Raw genomic sequence first — 24,045 nt, 5'->3', positions numbered from 1 at the left:
TCAACTACACATCCCTTAAAAGCCTTAGAACTTGCCACTTTCCTGCTACTGGGCATCCGTAGTTGCTGTTCTTTCAGCCTTGAAGGATCTTTTCTTCTCTCCTCACTAGTGGCATGGGCCTAAAAATTACTTCCTTAAGATTTTCCATCTCTCCCTAGCCAGACCCTTCACCCTGGGGAAATTCACAACCATGACACTGAATTTCCCTGAGTCATGGCACTGACCAGACTAGCCATCTTATGTGATCACTTGATTGACACCTGTCGCCACCACTGTACCAGGCTTTCCACCAGGGAAGATTATTAGTTTTGCTCATTGTTACGTTGGTCCTTGGCAGTGACCTGATGGTTACTGAACGCAAAATGGTCTCTAAGGGCTGCTCAGGGGAAATGAAAAGGCTGAATGTTTTGTTGTTTCATACAGCAGAGTGTATGGAAACCTTGAGTTCTCCGTACATTCTTGGGAAAAGAATACAGAGCAGTGTTCACTGTCTGGTGACAATGGAGTAGTCTCTGAGTGAGCAAAGTATGACAAGAAGGGAGGCAGGAATATGACTAAAAAGTTCTGGGAAGGGCTCAGGGCCATAGTTTCCTGTGAAAGTTACTCACGTTCTGAGCGCCTCTGTGTCTGGCCCTTTCTGAATGACAGATGACAGCAGGAAGCCATCCTTGCCGTGCAGCAAGTGAAGAAGGAGTGAAGCTGCTTCTTAGTAGAAAGAATGATGCCACTGGGAGACAAGGTGAGAACGGAGCTTCCGAGTTTGACTCTCGGAAAAGAGAATTTGGGGAGTTTGCAAGTCTGCTCATAAGAGATGGTGAGGAGAAAAGGAGGCCCGGGAGATGGGAGTCAGAAACATTGATCCAGGTTTTCAGAAGGGAAGGACTGCAGAGCAGAATGACTCAGCATGAAACATCTGCCAGAGAGATCCAATACAGAACAGATTTGCGAGCAAATTCCTCGTGAATCTCTAGCTAAGGAAGCAACAAAGTTCCTCAGAGTGATCTCACCATGGGTTCGCTGAGCAAAGCCACACCCAATTAAGTTCAGATCACATAAGTATCTGAACCAACCAGGCACCAGGACCCCTGATCCTATCCTTGAGAAGAGAGGTAGGCAATGTGTGAGAAGGTTATCTTCACAGAGAGTCCACTGCTGTGGACTATCCAAGGCCTTGTTTAACAGAACTTTCCCTGTAGGAATAGAGTTGACTGTAAGTTTAGGAAAGAGCTGGGAATATGTTAGAGTGCTTTGTCCTGGGACAGATGTCCACACTCTAAGAGCTAAAACTCAAAAACACAAACAAGGCAGAAGCAGGTTTTTCTCTCCATCTGAAGAGAAGTCAAAGGCGATTTTCAGGAAAGGTTACAGGTTAATACCAGACTCTTAGTGTAAGAGAAGAAGTCAGCATGCCAGTCTGGCTGTTAGCCTGTGTGGGCTGGTTCACATCTGGAAAATGGGACAGTGAAACAGCACAGGTCATTTAGGAGTGAACACTGATTGGCTTATGTGCAGCCATTCAAGGGCTACAGAAGCCCGATGCAACTGGGCTCTCGCACAGTAGAATGGGTATTGAGATGCACGAGGTGTTTGAGTGGAAGTTGGCCACCAGGCACCAGAATCTAAAACTCTATAACCCCTCTTTACCCAATACATCACAAATACATTCCACACCTGGTTAGAGACAGCAAAGCACGTGTGTGACAGAGAGCTGAGTGGTTTGCAGTTGAAATGTTAGAGATGGCTGAATCCTCCTTTAATACAGTTTATAGAACATGACAGGAAGTGGCCCGCATGCCTTTTTACTTCTCTCCCATTTCTGTTTGATTTTGGAAAAACATCCAAGCTACAGAGAAGGTATTCACGCACCATCTGGGTTCCTGGTAACCCAGGATGTTTTTCTACTTTGTCAAAGCTGACTCCATGACTGCCTGCTCTCTAGCTCACTTTGGTTTTGAGGTCAGGGCTCTGGCCAGCCACAGACTCTACACCAAAAGCACCAGGGCAGAGCCTTCTGCAGTTGCATCTCCCAGGACACAGGTTTTGTTTCCTCAGCACACGTGCTGTAAAACACAGAAGTATGACCAGCCTGTCTTCTGATCTCCCCCATGGGTTAGTCAATGAAAAGAGAGTAATTCATGTCAGAGAGAGTTCTTCCCCTTCTCCCTGAGAGTCTACTTGAGACGACTTGAGAATGGTATCATGTTCATGACTTACTGAACAATAAACCATACAGACCCAGGAAGAAAAGCCTCCAAAACCAATCAACAACTTTATTTAGACAGCTCAGAGGGATCTTCTAGAGAGAGTATTTCAGTTCTTATAAAGGACATCTTGGGACACACATGATAGATAGGGCTGTCTCAAGTTCTTACGTTTCTTATTAGATCCCTGCATGCATCTAATTTGCACTCTCTGTGACCCAGATATGCCCTTGACTGTGTATGAATTCCAAGGACTTGGTTTTCAGAGCCTCACCCTTAAGACTCTGGTCCCAGTCAGGAGACTGGTGGAATTAAAGTGTCCCATGAAACAAATCCACACAACAAAAATAGCACTTTAATCTCGACCGATTAAGTGTTCTCCCTTCAAAGTCAGACATTATCAGTTAGACTATGAACATGGGGATCTGAGTTCAAGAGTAAGTGAAACAAATGAAAATCAGAATTGAATTGGAAATCTGAACTGAGCCACGGATAGGAGAAATTAAATGGGAGCTTCAGTATGTGGATCGATACTGCCTCACCGGAACACCATCAATGATCTATAGAACAAAATTCACAGAGCAGATAGAAGTGTGGCATTCAACCTAGAAAACCAAGTTTGCACTTCCACCAGTGTAGGGCTCTGAGTAAGGAAAGGCCTTAAGGAGTCAGACCATGTGAGCTTTTAAGCCTCACTCCTCTTCCTCCCACTCCTCTGCCTTTGGTTTCACAATTAAAAGTTACTGGAACACCATAAGAAGAATAAGACACCAGACCTCTGGGGGTATCTCCAATTTTCAAGTTTCTCCTGCACAGAGAAGGTAGCAGGACAGTCAAACATGGTTTGAACTCTCGGTTCACTAGCCATTAGCAGCCTGGTTAGTACATCTTTCTAAGAATTACTTATCTAACCAATGGTGATAACCACGATGTTAAGGAGAATTCAGGGGCAAATGTAGGTAAAGTAAGTGTTGATCTTGGAACGTGTATACAATTCAGTTGTTGTGAGGTCAGTAATAATTAACTTGGTTTACAACAGAAGTCATTCCAAGTAGGGAGGTCATTGTTTTTAAAAAGCCAATGTAGGAAAAGTCTCTCTTTAGGTTAAGCAGGGTAGAGGTAGGCAACTCGTAGATAGTGAATTTCAGACAGAAAATTCTTTGTTTTAGTATTTAGCACTGTACCATAAAACATAGACTTTTGTAATACAGCAACAATTGTCTGTATTACCAGAGAAGAACAAGTATATTTTTGGGTTCATTTCTGTTGCTGTGATAAAGTGAACAAACACCAACTTAGGGGAGAAAGGGTTATTTTAGCACACAATGCAAGGTTGTGGCTCATCTCTTACTGTTCTGCTGCTGTGAAGAGACACAGAAGAAAGCATTCATTTGGGGACTTGTTTACAGTTTCAGAGGGTGAGTCCGTGGCAGGGAGCCCGGTAGGCATGTCGATAGAGCAGTAGCTGAGAGCTTACATCCTGATCAAAAGACAGGAGGGAGGGACGGGGAGGGAAAGAGAGACAGACACAGAGAGAGAGAGAGAGAGAGAGAGAGAGAGAGAGAGAGAGAGAGAGGAGGGGGGGAGGGAGAGGGAGAGAGACAGAGACAGAGACAGAGACAGGGGGAGACAAAGAGAAAGACTGGCCAGGTGTGGGTTTTGAACCATCAAAGCCCACCCCCAGTGACACATATCCCCCAACAAGGCCACACCTCCACACCTCTGAGTTCCTCCTAAGCAATTCCATCGACCAATAAGAACCAAGCATTCAAATATATGAGGCCATGGGGGGCCATTCTCATTCAAAGCACCACGGTTATGGCTCACCAGAGCAGGGAAGATGAGGTAGCAGGCACTTAAAACACCTAATCCTTCACACCCACGGTCAAGAGCAGGGGGATGGACGCATACAGGTTAATCTGTGCTCGGTTCACTTTCTCCACTCTTGTACCATCTGGAACCCAGATTTAGAGAATAGTGCCTCACTCTTTCTTCCCACTTCAATCAATGTGACTGAGACAATTCCCCCCACAGACATGCCCAAGGCTAACCTGAGCTAGACAGTGCTCCACCAATAGTCCTTTTTAAGGTGGCTCTTGTGATTGTGTCAGGCTGATCATAAAAACCAACCATCCCATGGGGCAACCAGGGTATAACGTAATTTACAGAGTGGGAGGACTCTGACCACATGTCAACACGAACACACCCGGACCCTCGCTAGCCACTCCATTCACACACTGTCCGCCATCTCTCTGCTTAATGCTTCCCCAGATATCCACTGAGAACACCAATAGGATTTTGAGTCCGTTCAGATTACAGCCTATTAAGATCAAAAGATTGTGCCGTGACACGTAATCAAACCCTGTTGTGAGGCTACACATGAGAAACACCGTCAACCCCATTCCTAGGCATAGCTGAGTACTGGCAATCCAGCCTCATCTGACCTTAGCACCACTACGGCTACTACCGGCAACAGTCAAGACCGTGGCTCATTGCCAGCTCTTAAAATAGAACGAGTACACCACATTAACTAGCTCACTTCAAACGTTCAGGAATGAATCCAGCCCTTTCCAGGGCTCGGCTACCACAGTAAATGCTGGCGGAACCAATCCATAAATATTAGCCTCAGCTGTACATTTTAGTTTGGAGCTAAGAGTTCATCTCTGTGTTAACGCTAATGAATACTTGGGCCTTCTGTGACTTTCATTGCTAAAGACTTGGGTCAATGCTCATGGAAAACAGAAGGCTAGCCTAAGTGAGGAGCCGGGGGCGGGAGGGACTCAAAAGAGGGGCCCGGTGTGCAAACTCACCTGTAGATGATGCCTTTCTCGTGGAGGAACATGAGTGCAGAAATGATCTCTGCAGCGTAGAAACGAGCTCGGGCTTCATCGAAACGCCTGGACTTTTGGATGTGGAACATCAGGTCACCTCCGTTCACAAACTCCATGACAAAGAACAGACGGTCCTAAATGAAATGCGAGGGAATGGATTAGCCTCTTGTTTGATCATCACCATTATTCCCCTCAAAGAGACGTGTTCCAAGAAGCATGTGGACTGCTGTCTGGGAGCAGAGGTTGGCCCCGTGTGGGGTCAGGTCTGTGATCTCAGGGAGGAGCGGCATGGAAATCTCCTTCAGGTAGTTCCACACAACCTTGACTTTCTACATCACTAACCATGGGGAAGGATCAAGAGACCTTGGTTCTCATTCCAGCCCGAAACCTTAAGGGAAGAGAGCATGGAGGTTAAGTCCTAGGCAAATGTCTTCAGTGGGGCACACAGGGTTAATCCCAGAGTAGAGGACACTGGGGAGGGCACTCCATTGCTCACAAATGAGCAGAATACATAGAACAGGTAAACCTCTTTAGAGAGCACGGACAAATGGAAGCACAATTGACAGACTCTGGTCCATCTAAACATCATGAGTTACAAGTGGATGTAAAGCACACTGGGGGCCTCTACCTGTAGCGACTTACCAGACAGGGAAAATGGGCTCCTAACAAGGTCCCTCTGTAGAAACCTAGGTAGGGACCATGCGAGAGTGCACCAAGAACTCGTGGATGGTCGGACTGTTTAATGGCAGAAAGGTCCATCCAGCAAGCTGCCCTGAGATACACAGGGTAAGGCTTGTGTTACAGACCTCTAGCATCAGTGGATTCCCTCACTTCTTTCCCTGAGCACTGAATGGCATGTTGGGGGCGAAACAAAGACCCCTCCCGCCAGATCAGATCAGTTCCACCCTAGAAAAGCTGGGGCAAGGAACATGGGTTCTTAAAATACAAACAGCAAATCTAAACATTCTGGTAAAGCCATGGAGAAAGCAGTAGAGGAAATGGGACACTTGACACCTGCATGAGGCTTAGGGAGGTGCCTGATCTCTGTGAGTCAAGGCCTGCAGGTGAGGGCCATCCCTCAATGTCACGCTGCCCTTTCTGGGGGTGGGAATGTATGTGGTCACTGTGTAGGCAAACTGGCAGTTTATCAAAGGATGCGTGCAGGCAAGAACCCGCCTTTACTTACAGTTTGAAATGTTACCAATTTTGCTAGGGGCAGTGGGGGGCAGCTGGGCTGAACAATGTTGGGGAGTCTGGCTTTGGCTCACTTTCCAGTGCACCACTGCTGCAGTATCAAGCTGATCTCAGTCAGGGCAGTGCAACCCGTGACACCACCTACTTCCTACAGTAAGTGAAACCTCAATCAGAATGGGAGGGAACCAACCATGTGGTGTGTGTGTGTGTGTGCGCGCGAACTGATGCTTTATCAAAGGATTATGTAAGCAAGAACCCACCTTTTCTTGGAGTTTGAAATTGTACATTATATATATTAACATATATAATACGTGCTAGAAGCATAAATTTATTTAAGAGCAGAAAACAAAGTGACAAAGTTCATATAGACAAGACTACCTACCACCAACTCAACTCTTCAGGCCATCCCATAGCCCAAAGGAAAACTATACAAATCTAGCCGGCTTTGTGACCAAGCTAAAGGCCCTCATTCGAGTGCAATTGGCAAAGGGAGGGATAGAATTGGGTGGATGGGTTCACATGAGCAATAGCTGGCCTATATTCCATGGACAGGAGTCGGGTGGGTTGGGCATGTTAGCAAATGACTTGTGTGACAGGTTGGCACTCCAGGGACATAGAACTCATCTGGAGGGGTAGCCCCAGGGTGTGGGGAAGACTTGGATGGAGAAGCCACTTTGCAGCATCCCTGAATAAGTAGTGCAGCCTCACACTTCGTGAACCAGACTGTCTACCTTCTTCGTGGATGTTCTCCTCACAGAAGCAGCCAGCCACTCAGAGCCCCACTTAAGTGAACATCCCTTACTGGAAGTCAGTCCAGAGGTAAGTGGCCATTCTAGGGCTGCTGTCGGTGTGCTTGGCAGTGGTCATGAGAGGACAAGGGCAGCTAGAAGGAATTCTCTTCCACATACAGTATCCCTTTCATATCCCAAATTCTAAAAAGCTGAGCCCTGCCCTAAACTGCAGGGGGGGTAGAATATGCTGCCTTCAGGTCTTCTCTTTGTCCTCCATCTTGGCTCTGGCTATAGGCCGGTGTGGGGGTGGGGGTGGGGGACAGATCTCGGCCTACAGAATCTGGCACTTTCTCCTTTGCTCTATCTGGAGAGAAACAGGATATTTAGATTAAAAACTAAGGATGCTTTGTTCAGTGCTCTTCCTTCTTTCCATCCAGAGCCTCACGTCTATTATAGGCCTGGCACCAACCTAGAATACAGGGTACCATTCACAGCCCCTTGGCTGCTACCAGCACCTCAGTCGGGGAGAAAGGAAAATCGAGATTGAGGAGAGGCAACCAGGATGGAGTGAAGACAAGACCTAGCTTATGAAAGTCATGTGACAAGGTACAAGCTAAAATTAGGTTTATTGATCAGCAACATGTTTTAATTTGTAATTGCAAAGAAACTTCTAGAGACCTGAACTTTTATTGACCCTGTTCTAAAATGTCTGCTAAAGAGGGTGTCTTAGTTAGGGTTTTACTGCTGTGAACAGACACCATGACCAAGGTAACTCTTATAAAGGACAGCATTTAATAGGGGCTGGTTTACAGGTCCAGAGGTTCAGTCCATTATCATTGTGGTGGGAAGCATGGCAGTGTGTTGGAGAAGGAGCTGAGAGTCCTACATCTTGGAGAGCCTCAAAGCCCTCCTCCTGACGGTTACTTGCCCAGTCCACACTGCTGCAAAATAAGATGAAGCCCTTTGGGGAAATCCTGAATTATTAGGGAGGGACTGTGTAATGGATTTAAGGCAGGGAGGGCTCTGCTAATCCTACCTTGGCAGAGACAGCCAGGGGATTCTCTCTGTACTTAAAATCTGCATACGCAGTCGTTTCAGGATCCCTTATGTCCAGTGTCCTAGAAGCTGAGCCCAAGCATCTGCTGCGCGTCACCTGTGGCTTTGGCTCTTTTGAGGCAGATTTGCCCTGACCTGTGTGGTAGGAAACCCAATGTCCAGGAGACCGGTTGAGCTTCAGTTTCAAAGCCAAGCCCTTTGTCTATCCGGTGTGCCTCTCTCTGGTCTCTGATTCAACTAACCACAAATGCAAGCCATCAGCATGGGATGATGAACACCTGAGAGAATCAAAGCAGCTCAGAAATCCCTTTGTCCCACGCCCTGTATCAGTTACAGGCACAGAGTTCAAGGAGCTGGCGCATGGCAATAATAAAATTCCTGTCATCACCTGCCCTGGTGCCTTTAACCCAGGCCTGTGCCAGCTTTCTGCCCTGGCTCTCCGGCAACAGGAGATAAACATATCTCTCAGAGTGGGAGGCCCTTCTCAGAGTTCTCATTATGGGTTGCTCCTGGGAGCTGGACAGACACGCAGCTACATGAGGCAAAGCCTGCTGTGTAGTAGAGCTCAGCTAAGATGGGACAAGTGACAAAATGATTCGACGATTGCAAGGAGGCTGTGGAGGACACCTTTGGAGGTATCTGTCCAGGGCCATGCAGACAACTGCTGTGTCTCCAGCCCACGACTGACTGGGACAAGCCCTACATTTCCCAGAATATTCAAACTGAGACAAAGAGTTTTAATTCAGTCTCAGCTGTAAGAACCGAGCGAACGTGACTCCAAGGAGCTGAGGCTGTCTGTGTGGCAGGAACACATTAAATCCTTTAGTGTAACAGAATGGTGCATGGATGGATGGGTGGATGGACAGACAGATGGATAGATAGACAGACGGGTCAATGCAAGGTTAAAGATGAAGCAGGAAATGGAGTAGAGCAGAAATGAGACCACGAGCGGGATTAGAAGACCTCACCAGGGCCCCTTGTGTCTTTTCACTTTTACATCCCTTTGGGAGGTCTGGTCAATTCCTTACCTCAGATACCACAATGCCTCTTACATTTGTGAATCTTTATTTTCAGTTCTTTTCTTGTATAGCCTCAAGTATGTTTTCTGTGATTTCCAGGAAATTTTTAAGTAAAATACATACAATTTTTTAAGGAACAAGGAGCTTCTTGATTTAAAATCTAAGATAAAATGCCTATAGCAACAGTGATCATAGGATCCCATCATAAACAGCAGCAAAGGGCCTCAGAGCACCAGGCCCTTTCAACAGAATCCTAACAAATGGGACTTATGAGGAGGTAGTAAGGGAGACACCACCCAGTGCCAAGTCCTTGGTATCTCTGTGAAAATACCTGAGCTGTGGACCCAAAATTCTCAGTAGGCACAGGCAGCTTCTGCTGACCTTTATTCAAATTTCCTCTCTCTTTCTCTTTTCTTCTCCCTCTCTTCCTTTCCCTTACCTCAACTCACCTTGCAAAACGGCAATGTCAAAATGACTACCTTCAAAGTTCACAGCAACTAACTCTGTTAAGGCAAGAGTTTTAACCAGTAGTTGGCCTACAGAAAGCGCTCAAAACATGATAGCAACTGTCACTATTTATCACTCCTTTTTCATAATTCTCCACTACAGCTTCAGCCAACATGGCCCTGTGACTAGAACTATAGCCCATCCAACAGCTATCCATTATATACAACAGACACACACACACACACACACACACACACACACACACACACAGGTGAAGGGGCAAGGAGACAGACACACACACACACAAGTGGAAGGGCAAGGAGACAGACAGTCAGACAGACACACACACACGTACGCGCACACACACACACACACATACATGGACGTACACACATAACACACATATACGCAAGGGGAGAGAGACACACACAAACACACATGGGGGCAAGGAGAGACAGACAGACAGACACACACACACATGGGGGCAAGGAGAGACAGACAGACACACACACACATACATACACACACAAACAGCGGGGGTAAGGAGAGACACACAGACACGCACACATAACACATGTATACAAAGGAGAGATAGACAGACAGACAGCCTTGCCTACATAGCTACTTTAAGGTCAACCCGAAGTCTAGCAGATCCATGGAGATGAAAGTCCCCCTATCCCCAAGTCTAGCTGTTGAAGTACAGACACTAATGCCACACAGCAATGACCTTGCCCAGGTAAGGACTTTCATTCTAGAATGCCTTTATAAGAGTCACAAAACTGTGCTGAAAACCAAAACGATACGAACCAAGCACTCAGTTCCACTCAGCTTCCTAGGTTTCTAACACTGAATAAAGATTATGATTCTCAGCTTTATGGATTTTAAAACATTATTCTTGCAAAACTAATGGGCTGCCCGGCAGACTGCAATGTGCCAGTAAAGACTTTGCGTGGTAGACCCTTTCCCTCTGTAGCATTTGCTCATTCTTATAAGACACATTAAGAAGGATTTTTCTTTGTTTAAAACTAGACTACACAATCATTTTGATTTACAAATATGTTTCACTTGCAGATACGTTGTTTGGGGAATGGAATGTTTTGAGTAAGAAACAGTCATGGCACATTGGCCACAGCGAAGATGGAGGAAAAAAAAATCAAAGAATAGCAATTACATTTATGGTTATGAATAATTTAGATAGTGATTCAGGGCACCGTTGAACTGGAAGGCCTATCTACACTCATCAAACTCTAAGAGCTGCAGGGCAGTGTTTCCATATGAATAACAAGCTCTATATTGAAAGCTGCAGAGTGCTATTAAGAGCTGTGAGCGAGAAGGAAGTCTCCGGGAATAGACAGCCCCACGCTGAATGTCTCCTAAGCCTTACTGTTTCATTATTTTTGCTGACCACATCATCTTCAGGGTTAAAAGGGACAGAGTTCACATCAACAGGAAGCAGTTTCTGACGTCAAAGAGGTCATGGTGGAAAGCACCCTTGTGAGGAAATCTGATTGCACCATGCCCGAACTGGAAACCACTTGATTTTAACCACATTAAGAATGATTGCAAAGGCTTCACAGAAGAAACAGTGAGAGGGAGCCTAATGGTTTTGTTTTTTGTCATCTTGCACACCCAATAAGATGTTCATCCAATTGCCTAGCAACCCTTGTGTCAAGCATGGGGTCAAGGTATACCTTGTCCTGACAGAGACTCATCTTTGATAAGGTTCTTCTGTCTCTGCCGTAGCAGACAAAGGTTTAGGAGCTTGGCCCTTGAACCTGGAAGGATTCACAATTCCCCAAGGCAAGTGTGTTTTGGTGGCCAGAACATGTTATATAGCCTTGTCTTTTAATGAATCCTGACCAGTCTATGTAGCAGACAAGGGAAACAACTTGACAGGATCTATGACCACCTAGAAGACAAACTTGTGAGCAACTTTCTAGATTAAGTTAAATGGCATGGAAAGACTCACCCTAAATGTGAGTGGCACCGTCCTGTGGACAGGGGTTCCCCAACTGTATAAAAGTGGAAGAAGTCTTAGTGTTTACCTCCCTCATGATTATGGATGTGACCTAACCAGCTGCTTCCAGTGCCTGCTGTCATGGCTCCCCTGTCATGATGGACGATACCTTCAAACTGCGAGCCAAAACAAACCCTTAAGTTGACTTCATCACATAGTTTGTCACAGCAAGTATGGGAGATAACTAAGTGGGAGAGATGATAATGTCCCTCGTGTGATGAGGTGGTAGGAACACATTAGAAGGGCTGATCTCAGAGAGAACATGGTTTATTTTGTAGTAAAACTCCAGATGGTTATCGGGGCAGAGAGACTGGCCCAGCAAAAGCTGCAAAATGAAGAAAGAGATGCCCACCACTTTCTGCCAGATCCAAGAAAGGCCTCCAAGTCCTCTGGTGACCTGAGTTCCTAGCAGTTGAGTCTCCTCTTGTGACTTCTAGGTCTTTGGTCTACCACCCATCTCTGCCCTCCTGTGGACTTTCCTTTGTAGCCCTCCTCTTCTCTGTCTCCACAAACAGGCCATGAAGAATTTTATATTTCAGCTTCTACTAGATCAAGTGGCTATGGAGACCCACTCTCCCACCTGACCTGTTTTCTGGATTCCCCCACCCCAGTGCAGGCCTTTATAGTCCACTCCCCTCAAACTCCCCAATGGCTGGGACTACGGCCATCCACCAAAGGTGATGTCCTGCCAATCCACTCCTGGGATCACTGCCCTGGGCCAGGAGGTCAAAGGCCACAGGCTCAGCCTCCTCAATACTCATTTGCTTCCTATCTCTCCAGACAGCAACCTGAAGGTTGCTAGAGTATATGTCTTGGGCTGCTCTCCAGTTGGAGAGCTTTTACTGACTCCTTGAATGCCTGCGATTATGGCCAAAGGTGTGAGACCCCTGTGCTTCCTCTCCTCTCCCTGCTGCATTGGGCCCTCTAGGTTTTCAGTGTCCTGGTGATTTGTTTGGTGATTCTGCCATCTAATGTCTTAGACCATGGCCTACCCCATAAACAAAGGCCTCCATCTAGCCCCTCAGGTCAGGGTGGAGACAGCCCCTCCTCTGGGAAGACTGACCAAGTCCCTTCAAGATCCTTTCCTGCCTTCCTCTATCACACAGTGATATCTTTAACTTCAGGTAGTTATTTCCTTTGTGCATAGATTTTTGGTTCCCAGTCACTAATTAGCCCACACACACTAAATTGAAAATACAGAGCAAGCTCAAAAATATCATTCTGCCTTGAAGCCGCATGCAGGTCTGCATCTGGGCTGCTTAGGTCTGCCCTCACATTCAGAGACCATTTGGTTTTGAAGATACGGTTTACAATATCAGTATTTATTAAGACAGGGTCTTATTGTGTAGACCTAGCTGGCCTTGAACTGACAGCACAAAGATTCACCTGTCTTTGCCTAAAGCCCATATGCCCAGCCTCCATGTACGGCTGTTTTAAAGTAAAATGGTGTTCCCATATATGGAAAACAGAAAGAAAACTACAAGTTTTCTCAAAGCACACTCAAGTTATCATTAGCAGATATTTCTAAACCAGTTGGGAAATGTTTCCAAAGGTTTGATTATCCATTTGTGAAATCTAGTCTTGTATACCCTGTTCAGGAAGGTCAGAATTCCGACTTACAGTAGGCCTCCCAGTGGCTTCCCAGCAGTGGAGACAGTGGCTTTCATAAAAAGCACCGGTTCAATGTCTTGTTGATAAAGTGAAAGTATCAAAGCAAGAGAAGCTATGCACTTCTCCCACTCTGTGTTTGACACAAGCCATTTAAAACGCATTTAGTGAACTCATACTTGGCTCCCTGGTGCCCTCTGCCTTGTTGTGTTGCAGAATTCTAGGCTAAGGAGAGCCAGCAGGGAACTAGCCAGGTCTTCACCCGTCACCCAGTTCAGAGACCCTGTCCCAGTAAGTGCCACAGAGCAGATACCAACAGTACTAAGAGCCTTTCTATAAACCCAGACAAATGTGATCATACACATATTTTTTATATTTTATAAACTATATCCTATCTATTTTTGCGTGTATTCACATGTGTGTGGGCAGATGTATGCCATGGAGCACGTGTGGAGGTCCGAGGGACACTTGTAGGAGTCAGTTCTCTCCTTTACCATGTGGGTTCCAGGACTCAGGTAGCTGGGCTTGGTGGTCAGCACCTTTACCCACTGAGCCATCTTTCTGGCTCATGTAGATTCTTTTACCTGACACACTTCGCTTTCTCTGTAAGAAACAGTCCTCGAGCCCTTGAGACTAGACACTGAGGACAGATCACTGGACAGTCATGCAGAGTCACAGTTTTCAGCCAAGGAATATTCCTCAGGGAATACATGGTAATAATTCAAGGGCACAACTGATACTTAATGGGTCGATACCTAGGATGCTGCTGGATGGCCTACAGTGCACAGGACAGCCCTCCAGGAGAGGCTTATCCTACCACGTGTTAAATGAGGGCCCACAATATGGCATTGTATGAGCCCTGAGATGGGTCATGTGATAAGGATAATTTTCTGAGCAATGTGGAAAGGAACTTTCTCTTCAGATCTGTCTGAAAGCCCAAATAAAGAGGAATCAGTCAGTGAGTGGCAGGCCTACACTCTATAGGCTTCCAGAAGAGAAATTTAATGGGGCTGCAGGCCAACTCTGCCTTACAGTCTGCCTGTGTTTCCTGATTGTGTTTAACCTCCTCCATGCTGCTTTTACCATTAGTAGACGGATGTTGGTATAGAAGTTGTGGACGGTGTCTCATCCCTACTCCATGTCTCCTCAGAGAACACCAAAGAGAGCATGGTTCTTTGCTCCCCAGGGAGGGAGGGAGTTGACAGAGCAGCAAAACGCCAGAGTAGCTTCTCAGGGAGAAGCTGCAAAAAAAGGGAAACACGTGGATGGATGGAAGGGAAGGCAGGCAGTTGGCACTCCTGTTTTGATGGGGAATTATATTCTACATCATTTTAACATCTAAAATGTCATGAACCTTGAGGCTGAAATGAAGAGACTCTGGGAAGGGTTCCAACACTCTCTTCCCAAGTCCTGAGAGACCCACGATGACAGAGTAGAGCTGGGTAGGATGAGCTCACAATATAGTGGGCTCTTATGCTGACTGAACATACTGCAGGCAGGAAGCCTCCCACAGAGCAGAGGCAGGAACACCCTGGGTGGTTCTACAGGGAGGAAAGTGCATACCAATCTCTCCAGAACAGTGGAATATTGCAGTGGGACAGGACCAGGGCGGTGCTGATTGACAGCAGAAGGCAGGAAAGGGAGGCTCACGGAAGACCAGTACAGTGGGTCTTGAAGGCTCATGAAGTTACTCAGGAAGTGGGCAGGGAGGTAGACAAAAGTATGGCCCAGAGCAGATGTCAGAGCAAGAGGAACACACAAACATCGACGTGAGCAGGGAGGCAAACTGGGGCTGCTAGTCTTCCCATTCTGCCTCCTGACATAGGCCCGTCAATTACTGAATCAATACAACACCAATCACCAGCTAGAAGTTATGTAGGGTTTGGATCAACCCTTCTGAATAATCCTCAGCAGATCCCAAATCCACTCCACCCTACATAAAAATAAGAGTGTATTGGACATGTATATATAGCTTCAAGACCAGCCTCCCATACGCCTTTCTAAGCATGTGGCTGTACTGAGCCTGACGGAAGTGGAAATCCAAGAAGAGCCTCCCAGGGATGGCTGGTCACCTGCTGAGTCTACCCACAGAGGACAGCCTCAGACCTAGAGCTTCCTAGAGCAGCTACACAAGGCAGAGCCAGCTCTTCTTTGTCCCCTGCTGTGTTCTCAAGGTGGGCTTCTTGTCACAGACAGCCCATATACATGGTCACCTATCACTACCTAGAGGTGACATGGGCTTGGATCAACCCTTCCTAATGAATAAACTCCTTCCTGCCTTCTGCTGCAAGCTAAACCTTGCAACAAAGGCTGTTTCTACTTATGGCAGGCACTGGCTATTTCTGGGGCCCTAGAGAAATAATTATAACCCAGTTCTAACCAGTGACGAAGTATTTACAAGAAACTCAAGTATTTCAAAACTGGAACACACTACAGCCCACAGTTGCTGCCCAAGAAAGTCTAGTTTTTACAACCGCATAACTGTCTACAGGGTGGGGTCAACTCACTCCACCTACGGACCTGTAGCTTCAGATCCAGCCTGGATAACCACGTCAGTCAAGGTGGGTGCTTACCCAACCTCCCAGGGACTCCCTGCAGGCACTGCAGAAAGCTACAGTGTTAGTTGGTCGGGGGGCTTACAACTGCAGATGGTGTTGAACTTCTGCAGAAAGCCTGACGCGTGAGTGGGAGCTTCCGCAGGATCCAGACTTCAAGGACAGCTATCGTTCCCACCGTGGTCTTAGAGGCACACTTAGTACACCAGCTCAACCTCCCCCTGTCACTTCACAAGTGCCAGTCTTCCTTTAGAGGAAGGACTCTCCCTTCTCAGCTAAAACAGCAGGCAGCCTTGGTACTTGGATTTCTGAGAACAGAGGATTGGCAACTTGACCCACTGCAGTGAGCAAAAACCGTCACTATGCAATCACCCCCTCCAACACTTCCAGTCACTGTGAGTACATGTGGCTGAGGCTAACCTTGGTGAAGACTGGGGACAGACATCAAAGGAAATGACACCCGGTACCACAAAACATATGTCCAGATATGAAAGTGCAGGGGTGCTTGCCCTCCAGGTTGTCAGTCGTGATGACAGCTGAAAACAAGCCAGTTATACTTAACCAATCCTGAGGACAATGGTTTTAAACTCTAGACATGCCAAGTATCTATGGACCTATCCAGACACAGGGGCAGAGGAACAGTTTGACCTTCTGACCCCCCACACCACCCCACGCCCCATTCATACTCAAGACCCTGTGGCCCGGTAGCCCCAAGAGAACAGAAACCCAAATCCTGTGCCTGGAAATGGTCCTCTGTACACCATGCCCAGGGGTTGTCAGTTGAAGAAGTAGGCCCACACCACGTGGTCCAGACACCCTAAGCTCATCTGTGGACCTATCTCCATAGCTACCGACCTGAAAGGAAGATGGGATGTGCTCAGAGGCTGGAAGCAAGCAGAGACGGGAAGCACCAACACCATGTTCTAGTTTGCTTTCTATTTCCATCGGAGCCGAAGGCAAACTTGAACAAATGACCCATACGCAGACCACATGGCATGAGAAGTAGTCATTGCTCAAGGAAAGGAGGAAACCTAGTTCCAAAGAGATCAGAGCAAATACCCTTAGGTGTTTCAGAAAGGGCCAGAAATCACATATGGAGCAAAGGAACAATTCTTTCTCACAACCCCTTTCTTCTCAGATGTACATGCTGCACAGAGGGGAGACTTCTAGCTACAGTGCAACAGACATGGCACAGAACAGCACAGCCCGGTCAAGAAGCCACACACTGCCTCTCGCTGTACGATCCAGGATGGATTGTTGAACCTCTCTGGACCTCAGCTGTCCAACCTGTTACAAGGAGGATGCAAATATCCCTTTCTGGGATTGTTCTGAGAACTGCAAGACATTTTGCCCAACAGGTATTTACTGAATGACAGGACGCACCTTCTGAGGTAGGAGAAGCACCCAGAATGCACCTCAGCGAACTTCTGGCTTCTACACTTGCCCATCCTGCAGAACCGGCCCACTTAGACAACAAGAATCAACCAGGTGCACTGATGCTGTCAGGGACCTCTTCAGATCATCATCTCCTCTGTCTCCTCTTCTCTCTGCAGCCTTGGGGTCTCTTCTCCTTGACCAGGATGGCACAGCCATCAGAGCACGGGAAGCAAGTGTCGTGATGGGAGCTGGGCGTGCCTCCTTCCCAATCCAGCTGATGGTAGCACCTCAGGATACACTCAGGACTAGCCATGCTGCCTGAAGCTCAGTATTCCGTGGAGTGTGGGCTGTGGCTTACTGCCTCTGCCCTGTGTGTGCAGCCCCCTCCCCACTCGGGACTCCTTCTAGAGGCTCCTCGCCCACTAGGGAGAGAGGAGGTACCTTTTTTTGACTGGAGATGCCTAACTAGGCAAAATGGGGAATAAGGAATTTCTTAAAGGCACTGGGTGCTAGGAAAGTGAGAGCCTGAACTTTAACTCAAGGTTCCATTGTCATCACCGGCTCAAAAGAGGGTGGAAGAACAACCCCCTTCTCACATTCACACGCTCTGCTTTATTAATTACTAATGCGACAATAACGGAAAGAAAAATACATAGGAAGCAGTGCTCTCTTGCCCTTGTGTTACCAAGTGACTTCCCTGACTTAGCGGCTGCTGAGAGCCCCTTATGCCTGTGCACAGACGCTCAACAATCTCTCCTTCCACAACTGGGGCTTGGCTACACTGCTACCCCTTGGTGGGGAGGAGCAGCAGATCCCTCTGGCCGGCCTCGAGCTCCATCTTCAGGGATATCCCAGGAAGTCTAGCAGGCCAGGCTCTGAGGAAAACCTATAGCAAGGGGCCAGTCCTGTCCTTCCCGTGGTCTACAGCCACCAGAGAAGCAGATGTAAACAGAGCTAAATCCCTAAGGAGTAAGGAGGGACCTCGGTGCACCCCTCTTCCAGGTTTTGGGCCCAGGACGTCCTGTGTTTTCCAAGCAGTAGCCCTGCTCAGATAAACTGGGTCTCTGAACAAAGACTGGAGCATCTGACCAATATTGACTCTGCTGCTGCCCCTTCCTGGGAGGCTGCTTTCTGTCTTTGTTCCTTTCTCCCTCACCCAGCCTCTCCTCTGGCTGGCCTCTTACCCCACCTATCTGCCTCTCTGAAGCTCAGATATCACAGGAAGCCCCTCCTACTCAAGCACTAAGCCCGTGGAAGGAAGGCAGTGGGGTCTCCACTCCTGGCCATAAATGCCAAAAGGCTGACAGCCCCTAATGAAGATGAAAGGACCCGGAAGCGAAGTTAGCTTCAAAGTACTGAGGAGTGGAGCTCCTGCTAGGTTTGTGACAGGGGTCCCTAGTAACCAAGTGTTCCCTAGCTAAATAATGCCTTACTCTCACTACCTCTGTTGTTTAAAACAGAAAACTGTGTACCACCCCAGTAACTCTGCCACTCAGCTACTGTCCTGATGAGGTTTTCATCACCACTTCCTGCTGCTGCATTTGTGGGGACTGGAGAGCCAGTTCCCTGTCTTGATCTGAACTGTACATCTTTGTAAGTTTCTGTATTCTTTCCTGAAACCTTCTAGTTTTACAGTTTCATAAAAGTGCTGGGCTTACGGGAGTGTCTTAATATTTCCATGTTTGCCCAAGCCACGGACAAAGCGAAGATGATAACTAAGGCTGTCCTATGTAGTGACAACATGCCATTAATCATACACGCCAGGCGCTCATGACAATGTCTGATATACAATACACACACACACACACACACACACACACACACACACACACACACACACGTTTAATGACCCAGTGGGTCTGGAACTTATGGACTCAAGTGACCCTACTTCTCATGGCCTGCCTGGGACTATAGATGTGTGTTATACCTGGAAGAAAACCCTCATCAATTAGTACATTGTTTAAGTGTTTTCCCCTTGCCGAAAGCTCAGGTTGTTTCAACTTAACTCGGATGATAAGAAAGTAAATAACTCCAAAAACTAAAACAAAGAAAAAGACCTAAATAGATATTTCTCAAAACGAGAAGTATAAATGTTCAACAGATACATTTAAGAGAAATGATCGCCACTAACCATCACAGAAATGCAAACTGAAGCTATCCTGAGGTAAAGGCTCTTCCCTGCTGGAACTGCTCTTTAAAAGGATGAATGGAATTGAGCTCTGGCAACACGGGGAGGAAAGAAGGCCCGTGTGCACTGACACTGGGGCTGGGAGTCAGTCAACCACTGCCCAAGTCCATATGGAGACGCCTCAAGAGTTAAGGTGGAATATGCATAAGGTCCAACCAACCATTCTAGGAACTCAGTCTATACCCAAGAAGCCTGAAGTCAGCAGACTGAAGAGAGAACTGAAAAGAGAACGGCACGCCCCGCTCACTGCAGCACTACTCACAGTACGGATGAATGGACAAAGCTATGGCTGGGCAGACGCAGAAAACGTGGGGTAGATATACAATGAACCATCACTCAACCTTACGGCGGGAGGAAACCCTGTCATTTGTGGCCACACGGATGAATCTGGAGAAGATGAAGTGAAATAAACCAGGCACAGAAAAATCAAATCTAAGAAAACTCCCCTGAGCAGAGAGAACAAGGATGGATGCCAGGGGCTGAGGGTGGGAGTGAGGAGCTGTCAATCAAAAACTATTAGCAATGGACTAATAATATATATATTAACCATCTTCAAAATCTACCCATTTAAAAAACATTTGTGTGTGCATGCATGCGTGTGTGCGTGTGTCTTTACATGTGGACGGACATATGCCACAGTAGACACGTGGCAATCAGAGGGCAATTTTAGGGAATCAGTTCTTTCCTTCCACTCTGTAAGTCCCAGGGGTCAAATTCAGTTCCTCAGGCTCCAAGGCAGTGCCTTTACCCTCCACACCACACCATCCCCCAATCAAGCATCCTTACATACAGCATGGATCTTATGATTACATTGTTTCTGTTGGCCACTCAATGAAAATAAAGCCAGCAGACCTAACGGCTTTCACAGGTGTCAATAAAGACCTTTACTCGCAAAGAGTTGGAATTCCTGACACCATCAGAAGGTCTGAGATTGCTCACTTATTTCTAACCTTGGGAACAGTAATATTTAAGGAGAGATGGGCCAAAGAGTTTATAGATTCCTAAGCCTACCCAGAGAACTTGTTAAAGTATCTAGTTTTTGAAATTTGCATACTGCTTTCTCTTTGGTAGGTGCAGAAGGAGCTCCTGAAGTCCTACTTTACGGTTTCTGTGAGGGGGAGATCCAGGATGGTTGCCCTTGGTGTGGGGAAGTGGGTTCATCACAGAGCAGCCTTAGTTTTTAAAAAGGATTTTTATTCCTTGAAAATTCTATAGATGTGTGCAGTGAATTTTAATCATATCTGTTTCCCTTTCCCTCTAACCAGGCCCCTTAATATATCTTCCTTCCAGCTCCCCCCCCCCTTTTCAAATAACCCGTTAAGTCCAGCAGTGTGCCCATAGGTGCATGGCTGTCATCCTCCGGGGCCTGGGGAGCCCACCAGTCAGCCTTGCTGTGGACCTGTGAGTAGTCTCTTTACCCTCCCACTGGATCCTCACAGAGGTCTCACTTCCATCCTGCGACCAGGACTTGGAGGCAGAAAAGGCTTTTATTACAGACTCAGCATTTAGACCGAGGGACACTGAGGAGAACTTGGATGGACAGTCCTGAGGGCGATGTTTTTCCATCTCTCCAGGCAGATGCTTCAGTAGCTGATGTGAGACTGCACATGACCCCAGGGGTCAGAGTCAGCCTGGCCTATACCTGAACCCTGTCTCCAACACGATCAGACCAAGAGGCGCTCAGTGAGCTCCTCCCATCTCTGGGCTTCAGCAATAGGGATTCCACAGGGTCAGACATGATAGAGGAACAAGGACTCTCCCAATGAATGGTAGTTGGCAGGCCATTTGGGGAAAACTGTGGTGCCCTGACTAGATGGGCTCCTCAGAGGAAAGAAGGTCATGGTGAGCACCCAACTTTCACTCGAGGGGTCGTGGCTTACAGAGTCAAGTAGCTAGAGTGATCCAAGAGCCCATTCCTCATAGTGACCAACATCTCCAGTCCTTTATAGCTGGCTGTACAGTGGACACGGAGGGTATTTCCAGATTGAAGTAGAGCACTCGAGTCCCATAATCCCCAGAGGGTGAAATGAAGACCCTGTCTCCACCTGGCTACATGAAGAACTCATTTGCTTTTTGGTCCCCATTGCTCCTTTCATCCTCTAACACGGAGGTCGGGAACGTTCCCCCTCAGTCTTTGTTCCAGAGGGACACTGCTCTGGTGGTGAGAAATCAAGACTACTTTGCAGTCACGACTGCCACCTTGTGGCCAAACATCAGACCTTCAAGAGGAGGGAAAAGAAAAAGGAGAAGCCCAGATGCTAATGAAGACTGAAGACTTCAGCAGCTGGGTTCTAGGAATCCCTATGCCCACGGAAACTTTATTACTACATAGGGTCACAGCATAGATTAGATATGACAGTACACACAAGGCTGTCAGAACTGAGCTAAGGAGGCAGACCATAAAATGCTAGCCGCCTTTAACGGCCACAGAGGTAGGCAACATTGGATTCTGTCCAAGTTTTAAATGCTTGTTTCCTGAGCAACACTACCTCCAATAATATGTCATGTAGAAATGATCTATAAACATGCAAGATAAAAGTACAAGGGGACTTGTGGCAAGATGGATTGAAATAAAAGACCAGATAAGTAATAGACAGACAGACAGACAGACAGACAGACAGACAGACAGACAGACAGACAGAGTCTAAATATAGAGAGTCTTGGCTTCCTGGTTGGCCTTGAAACCAGAGGTTTGACTCCTGCATCTGGATCCCAAGAACTGGGACTAATAGCATAATCCCCCATGCCTGGCACAGTGTGTTCTTAACATAGAATACTATACAGCTACTAAACCTCCAAGATTTACTCTAACTGTGCTTTTAAAAATGAGTGCAATCACAGTCAAAGTCATAGCCTTGTTTGTAGTTTTACTTTTCTAATTATTTTATGTGTGTGGGTGTTCCGCTTCCATTTACATCTGCACTCCGTGCATGCCTGATACCTGACAGAGTTCCGAAGAGGGCAACAGTACCCCTGGAAGTGGAGTGACAGACCATGTTATGCACCATGTGGCTACTGAGACTCGATCCTGAGCCCTCTGGGAGAGCAACCAGTGCTCTCAACTGCTCCATATTCTCTGCAGAACTTTCCAGAATTTTATACACCAAAAGCTCCTTGAAAGGCTTCCCCTGACAGTCAGAACAAAGACACGTGGAGGACACATAGGCTATCTATTAAAGAAGCTGGCTTGCTAGGATTAAACCTGGCCTGTCATTCTGCTACATCAGTTTCTTCCCAGGTTTCCTGCTGCATTCCACAGCCTGGTCTTTGAAGGCACAGTCCTGCGCCGTCACAGTCAAGCTGGCTTCAGCTCTAGAGTCACATACCTACTAAGCTTTGTTCACAATGGATGTCCACCTCAGCCCAGCTCTGTGGGAGCTGTTACCCACTGTGGGGAGCATCCTCTTTGCCAGCAGTTTCCAAGTCTCACTTATGGCCTCAGCTTAGCTGTTAATCTCCATCACCCATAAGGTGGGATGCCCCTGTGTGTTCCCCCAGCACCTCAGGTTCCCCGATGGCAGCACAGCTGAAGGGCTCGACCAGGGTTCAGTATCCCAAACAGCAGTGAAATCTACCCCATCTGTTGGAACCCCGGTGCTTTCTTAGAGGTCACCTTCCCTCTTTGCTGATTAGAGAAGCCTAGTGGTGGACCCAATTCTAGAAAGGCAGCAGACCTTGACCTGACCAGAGAATGGACCAGAGTTAGTGTAAGACAGTTTTGACTCACTGGCTCATCTTGGTGAGGTAGCTCCTCTCCCAGCTCCTGCTGCTAATAAAAGATGACTTAACAGACCAAGGAAGGAGAGTGGCCCATGCTACCTCATGGCCTCTGTTTTGGATGCTGTCCTATGAAAGTGTGATGTACAAAGGTTCACCCAGTACTGTGAGCCACCAAGCATATGACATGCCTAATGGCCCTGGGCAAGGGTCCAATCCCAGCGATCACCACCAGACTTTACGCTGTGTGGATTAACATGAACTACTGTTCAAATGAACCAAGTGCACCACGATTTAACCATCATTAGCTCAGCATCCTACTGACTGCAACAAAAAGCACCTGATATTGCTACTCTTAACATCATAGGCCATCAAATCCCAAGACTAGTGAAGGTGCCAGGGAGAGAGTCTTTACAGCCAGGAACAAGGTCTTGGGATGAACCAAACCTTCAGGGTCCTTCTAGATTCAATTTTCCACTCTTTCATTGAGGTTCAAGCCTGTCCAGAACTTAAGACAAGAACCACAGCCAAACTCATCAAGATAACTCATGACATTTGCTCTACCATCAGACTTCTGTAACCTCTCTACTGTAGGAAACTTGTGTATGAAGACCTTTTCAATACCAGGGAACACAACCGTTGAGGTGAGCCTTCCATGGGACAGCACAAAGGAAGGGGTTAATGTACTTGTTTCTATCACCCATGCCCAGGTCGTCAGAAATGGCCGGTGCCTTGATGCCTTGAGGGACTACTCCAGACAACTCCCTGACATCTTCAACATCTCGCTATTAGCTCATCACTGTGAGACAGGAGGCTCTGAGGCAGGGAGCACCATCACAGTCACCGGGGCCCATGGGGAGGACCTGTCATGCTCATAGTGGGGAGTACCGGCCACACTCACAGGAGTCTGAAAGCAGCAGAAGAGCTGGGTGAGGAAGGGGTGGTTGCGGGCCAAGGAGAGGATCCTCTTCTCAGTCATGGTGCATTCCACATCGTCATCCTGCAGGATGACGTCCTTCTTCAGCACCTTCACAGCGTACAGCTCTCCTGTCTCCTTTATTCTGGCGAGCATCACCTGGGGCAAAGCAGGAGGGAGCATGAGGG

General features: G+C 47.3%; 1 protein-coding gene across 4 annotated transcripts in view; it reads right to left on the bottom strand.

Moving 5' to 3' along the window:
- The window catches only part of Prkch (protein kinase C, eta), a 198,970-nt gene that overhangs the window by 58,255 nt on the left and 116,670 nt on the right, over window positions 1–24,045 (bottom strand). For all 4 annotated transcript variants that reach the window (NM_031085.2, XM_087554889.1, XM_087554886.1 and 1 more), the window contains 2 exon segments: window positions 5,012–5,166; window positions 23,843–24,016. In NM_031085.2, the coding sequence (NP_112347.1) occupies window positions 5,012–5,166; window positions 23,843–24,016 (329 nt within the window).

This window comes from Rattus norvegicus, chromosome 6, assembly GCF_021556685.1.
Source record: "Rattus norvegicus strain SHRSP/BbbUtx chromosome 6, alternate assembly SHRSP_T2T, whole genome shotgun sequence".
Classification (NCBI taxonomy): Eukaryota; Metazoa; Chordata; class Mammalia; order Rodentia; family Muridae; genus Rattus; species Rattus norvegicus.
This window is presented reverse-complemented; position numbering and strand designations above follow the sequence as displayed.